This window comes from Myotis lucifugus, unplaced genomic scaffold (assembly GCF_000147115.1).
Source record: "Myotis lucifugus unplaced genomic scaffold, Myoluc2.0 scaffold_3254, whole genome shotgun sequence".
NCBI lineage: Eukaryota > Metazoa > Chordata > Mammalia > Chiroptera > Vespertilionidae > Myotis > Myotis lucifugus.
In genome coordinates, this window is record NW_005874302.1 from 11,170 (window position 1) to 17,491 (window position 6,322).

Here is a 6,322-nt window from a genome sequence, read left to right on the forward strand (position 1 = left end):
TGGTGGGGGGGGTGTTGGGGCGCCGCACCCTGTCACACACAGAGCCACAGGGCGATCAGGGGGTTTGGGCGCTGCCCCTGCCACGCTGATCTGGTGCCAGGAGGCTCGCGGCTCCCTGATCCCGGTGCTGGGAGGCATATTACCCTTTTACTATATAGGATAGAGGCCTGGTGCACGGTGGGGGCCGGCTGGTTTGCCCTGAAGGGTGTCCTGGATCAGGGTGGGGGTCCCCACTGGGGTGCCTGGCCAGCCTGGATGAGGGGATGATGGCTGTTTGCAGCTGGTCACACACCCTTCAGGTTGGGGGTCCCCACTGGGGTACCTGGCCAGTCTGGGTGAGGGGCTGAGGGCTGCTTTCAGGCTGGCGGTTGTTGATTGAAGCTCCCAACCGCTCCTTTTTTTTATTTTATTCTGGGCCAGCTTTAGCTCTGGCTCTAGCTCTGAGAGCAGGTATCTGGTTTGTTTCGGTTCTATAATCGAAACAATGTATAACTCCAGCTCTGAGATCCCGGGCCTATATTTGTTAGAATGTTTCAAACTGCCAGCTCAGAGGCCGGCAAGTCAGGCGGGGAACGTTGGAGTCTGCAGTCACTGGAGCAAGCAAGCCTCATGTTCACTTCCAGCTGCCTGGCTGCTGGCCGCCATCTTGGCTGACAGTTAATTTGCATAAGGATACGCTGATTAGCCAATGGGAAGGGTAGCGGTCGTACGCCAATTACCATGTTTCTCTTTTATTAGTGTAGATTATTCAAGTAGAATTCTCAAAAATAAAAGTATTTTCCCCCTTTCACAAAAATAATAAAAAACCAGAGGCCTGGTGCATGGAATTTGTGCACAGTGCAATCCCTAGGCCTGGCCAGTGATCGAAGTGTGAGCGTCTGGGTGGAAGGGCAGGTCCCAGCTGACCTCTGGGCCCTGGGCAGCACCTGGGTCCCGGAGCTCCCGTGCGCCCCCCTCCGCCTGATTCATGGCGCCCGAGTCCCCATGTGGAGATGCAGTGAGCCGGCCGGATGCTGCGGGCCAGGGTGCAGCATGGGCCTCTGGGCCGCCCAGTGGCGCCACACTGGAGCCAGGCGGGCAGTGTGCTCTCTCCCAGCCAGCCTCTCAGACTGGCTCCTGCGTGAACCCACGGAGAGACCGACCAGCCCCTGCGGTCCCGGTGGCTGCGGCCTGGCTCACCCGAATGAGGCTGCGTTGGTGTGAGGCGGGCTCCTCACGGGCGCCTGGCACCTCAGAGCGGGGGCTTCCCCAGCACAGGAGCCCTGGCGTCCCGGGGGAGGTAAGCAGGGGGAGTGAGAGCGAGCTCGGCAGACACCCCACATTCTCACCGCACCTCCATCCCCGTCACCCCCGCCCCCAGGTAGCCTGCTATGTTCCATGCCACGCCCTGGTGGTCAGCGCACGTCATAGCTAGTGGTTGAACTCCTGGTCTCCAGGTTGAATGACCGCTCGAGGTTGAATGACCGCTCGAGGGGACAATTTGCATATTAGGCTTTTATTATATAAGATAAGTTGACAAGATCTTGGGAACAGGTGTCAAATTACTGGGAGATGAGAAATAGAATTAAAAGTTTTATTTAGATTTAGGTTTTGCCTATGAACTATTTGATGTAAGGCAAATAGATATATTTTTCAATATGACTCTTCTTTCACCTGTAAGAAAAATAAAATTACTCTGTCGATTCTGGGATGTTTATTTTTCTTCAGTAAAGAAACCTAGTTAACTTAGTTTGACCTCGTGTTTTTTAAATATGTTTTACCATGGAATCTTTCATTTAAATATGTTTTAGTGAGGAACACATTTTGGGGAAACATTGATAAAGAGCAAACTTATTTGATAAATTATGACTTTTTAGAAGTGGGGGTAAAATTATATAATAAATCATAGGAATCTGGCATGGAGTTTTATGTCTAGAAAGTTACTCTGGTCTCTTAGGATAATAAAAAGAACATATGATTTAAAAATAAGCTATTTAAACATCTAAGAAAAATCCTATTTAAATCTTAAAAGAGATACTCCCTTGTGTTCTCAAGATTTTTCAACTAGCCTGTCCTGAGTACATGCTATTAATAGATTTATGCTACATGCACTTGGCTTATGTCAAAACATCAACATATGAAGTCTTATCTAGGTCCCAAAGGGCAAGATGTTTTAAATATAAGGATTTTCCAGAGGAAACGTCTCCTATAGTCCCTGGAAGTTTCATCTGAGCAATGAAAGCAGTGTGTGCTTGCGCTGATCTTAAGGAAGCTGTCCTTGTGGACTAGAGAACCCATACATTCATCAGGTATAATAATAGACTAGAGATTAAAATCAACTCTTTAACTTAATGTTTTAACCAGAAATAATAAGAAGCCAGATGAGGTTTCTTGTTCAGTAAGAGTCTAGGCCAGTGGTTCTCATCCTTCCTAATGCCGCGCGACCCTTTAATACAGTTCCTCATGTTGTGGTGACCCCCAATCACAAAATTATTTTCATTGCTACTTCATAACTGTAATTTTGCTACTGTTTTGAATCGTAATGTAAATATCTGATATGCAGGATGCATTTTCATTGTTACAAATTGAACATAATTTAAAGCATAGTGATTAATCACAAAAACAATATGTAATTATATATGTGTTTTCCGATGGTCTTAGGACCCCTGTGAAAAGGGTCGTTCGACCCCCAAAGGGGTCACGACCCACAGGTTGAGAACCGCTGGTCTAGGCCCTCTTGAGCTCAGTTGTTTTTTTTTTTTTACCTAAAATGTGGAGATAATAGTACCTCTTTCTTAGGGTATGGGAACAATTTTAAAGGACAGTTTTAGAATACTTTGCTCAGGGCTGGCATATTCTGAGTACTTCATAGCTGCTGGTGATTGTGGTGGAGACGATAGGTGGTAAACCTCATAGCTACAGGTAGGCTGTAGACATGAGCAGTAGTTCTGAGGTTGAATAACTGCCATTTTCTATACTGTAGGTTAAAGTATGTGTGTTAAAGTGAGTGGGTGTGCTGCATGCATGAACCGGGGACATGCAGCACAGAGGTGAAGTTGGCCTCTGCCTCTTTGGGCAGCTATTTCCCTACTTTTTCTGCTGTGACCCTCTAGATCAGCGGTTCTCAACCTGTGGGTCGTGACCCCTTTGGGGGTCGAATGACCCTTTCACAGGGGTCGCCTAAAACCATCGGAAAACACATATATAATTACATATTGTTTTTGTGATTAATCACTATGCTTTAAATTATGTTCAATTTGTAACAATGAAAATACATCCTGCATATCAGATATTTACATTACGATTCATAACAGTAGCAAAATTACAGTTATGAAGTAGCAACGAAAATAATTTTATGGTTGGAGGTCACCACAACATGAGGAACTGTATTAAAGGGTCGCGGCATTAGGAAGGTTGAGAACCACTGCTCTAGATGTTTTTCCTCTTCATTTATCCCATCTTCGGAAATTTGGGTAGAAGAGTCAAAGAATCCGAAATAGGGAAAGCATTTAGGTTCATTTTTTCATACGTCAAGTCTTATATGCAGATTTTTAAAAAATATATGTTTTTATTGATTTCAGAGAGGGAGGGAGGGAGAGAGAGAGAGAAAGAGAGAGAGAGAGAGAGAGAGAGAGAGAGAGACATCAATGATGTGAGAAAATCATTGATCGGCTGCCAGAGAGAGAGAGAGAGAGAGAGAGAGAGAGAGGGAGAGAGAGAGACATCAATGATGTGAGAAAATCATTGATCGGCTGCCTCCATACCCCCCCCACCCCCTCCAGGGGATCGAGCCTGCAACTTGGGCATGTGCCCTTGATCAGAATCGAACCTGGGACCCTTCAGTCCGCAGGCCAACACTATCCACTAAGCCAAACCGGCTAGGGTTGCAGAAGTTTTTAATATATGAATTTACCCAATTTATTTTTATTTTTTATTTTTTAAAATATAGTTTATTGATTTTTTACAGAGAGGAAGGGAGAGGGATAGAGAGTTAGAAACATCGATGAGAGAGAAACATCGATCAGAGAGAAACATCGATCAGCTGCCTCCTGCACACCTCCCACTGGGGATGTGCCCGCAACCAAGGTACATGCCCTTGTCCGGAATCGAACCTGGGACCCTTGAGTCCACAGGCCGACGCTCTATCCACTGAGCCAAACCAGTTAGGGCCCAATTTATTTTTATGTTTTAGAAGGAAGTAGTACTTTCCATTTGCTTAAAAAACTTATTTTCAGTGTCTCTGGTCCAGAATATTTATAATATAGGATGTCCCCAAAAATGTATACATACTTTGAATAATTATTAATTCCAATGGGTTAAATTGGAAAAGAAAGAAACATCAATTGAGCTATCAAAAATATGTATGTGTATATATTTTTGGGACATCCTGTATTTAAATGTAAAAAGTAAATTTAAAGGGCTTTTTTATATTATGCCTCAGTATTTTGAGGAAATTAAAAACTTGTGTTGAAAAAATTCTTTTTCTAAGATTTAGCTTATTAGGTAAAATACTCAAGTTTGTAGTAACACAAGCTTACCTGGACATTTTTTCACTTAAAATATATATTGAAAAAATTCAGGGGGCAATAAGAAGGCATTTTGACTAAATATTTTGTAATACATTTAAGTGAAATTCCCCTTCTGTCTTCTCACTTGCCTTCCCTTTCCTCTGCTTTCATTTGGGCCAAACCTACCCACTTCCATAAATTGTTTTTTTACTCTTCTTTACATAGCCTAGGCTTTCTTGCCCTTATTAATTTAAAGATTACTTATACATTCTAACTGAATTACCTTCTAATTATATATACATGCACATGCATATATACATACACATACATATATATGTATATGCATATATACATATACATATATACATTTATTCTGTACCTTCCTGGGTTACTGAGATGTACCAAACTGTTTGCCTTTTGCTGAATGACTCCAATTGCTATGCTTTGTTAAATTATGTTTTGGTGAATTTGTATTCTCCATCTTTTACGTTTGTATTCTCCAGTCAGTGTTCTTGCTGCTTTTAATGTACCTGCTTCTAGTAGTATTCTGTATCTCTTTATCTTCCAGCTTTTATTTGCTGCATTTAATCTACTGTGGTCTGGGAAAAGGACACTGAGATTTTAGAATATGTCCCTAAAGTTATATCTTTAAAATTATTATGTGCCATACTGTGAATATGATCAGTGGGGATTTCTTATGATTAAAGCACATAAACTTAGTACTTGGAACTGTAACAGTTCTTTTTACTGTTGAGAGCCCTGTTTTGCTTATTTTCCAGTTCTCAGTTAGGTTCTGAATAGCTGAGGCTACTCGTAAGTGATTTCTGGTTAAGTGAGCTATATTAATCTTGGAGCAAGACAAGTCAGATATTTAGTTCCCTGACCCAAATGCAATTTGAATAATGTGATAGACCTTTATATTTGGGCAGCTACAGGGGCTCCCTTTTCTTCCTGGGTACTATTTCAATGACTTTCCTTTCTCTACTGTTTTCTTCTCTCACATGCTTCTCTTTGTCTCTAAATTGATGAGATTGATGTCCTTGAGAGAGAAAGGAAGAATATAGCTTCAAAAAACATGTGGAATTGTATTGTTTCCCTTGCTGTCATCACTTACCTCTCTCCTTTCCTTAAAATACATTTATGAACTTACATTTTCTCCTGCTGCCCTGGTCTTGATAGAGTAAATAATCACACAGCGATTCTCTACACACCTCAACTTGAAATTTGCCCCATCTTCACTGTTCTATGTATTTCTTAACCCACACGGCTCATCCTCTCCCTACATCTCCCTCAGTCCCACATTCTTTTAGATCTCTAGCTCCAGGCCTTCTGAGTCTTACCAGTGGCCTGGACTTGGGGAAAAGCATTAAAGTGAGGGGAAGTCAGTCCCAATAAGAAGTAGGTATGGGGTAGAGGGGAATCTCCTCATCTCAATTCGCAGTCCTGTCTGAGTAGGAGATTGAGAGGAAGGAAATCCAAGAACATTTTTCTTACTGGGAATTGATGAAAAGAGTGCTTGGGTTCTGCATATATGAGAAAGTGGATTAAAAACTCTAAACATCCAAGGAAACTTACATACAAAGCATGTGTAATGTATAATTGGTAACCTTTGTTAAGGGATGGAATTTATTTCCTTATGACAGCTTTTTAACAAGCAAATTTTTTGTACTTTACACACTCAGTTATATTTTTTCCTCTTGTTTCTACTAGGAATTTCCATTTTTTACCTTGACGGCATTTCCTCCTGGATTTCTTGTGCACGTTGGGGGTGTTGTTAGTGCACGCTCTGTGAAGCTTTTGGATCGTATCCACAATCCTGGTATGTTCTTTAAAAG

At 42.2% G+C, this 6,322-nt stretch overlaps 1 protein-coding gene across 1 annotated transcript in view; it reads left to right on the plus strand.

The window, feature by feature from the left end:
- The window catches only part of LOC102426281 (C2 domain-containing protein 5-like), a gene marked incomplete at its 3' end in the record, with an annotated part of 15,998 nt that extends 9,692 nt beyond the window's left edge, over nt 1–6,306 (plus strand). The window contains exon 4 of the mRNA XM_023749157.1: nt 6,198–6,306. Within this exon, the coding sequence (XP_023604925.1) occupies nt 6,198–6,306 (109 nt within the window). The remainder of the gene's footprint in view (nt 1–6,197) is intronic.
- Between the last annotated feature and the right edge of the window lie 16 nt (nt 6,307–6,322).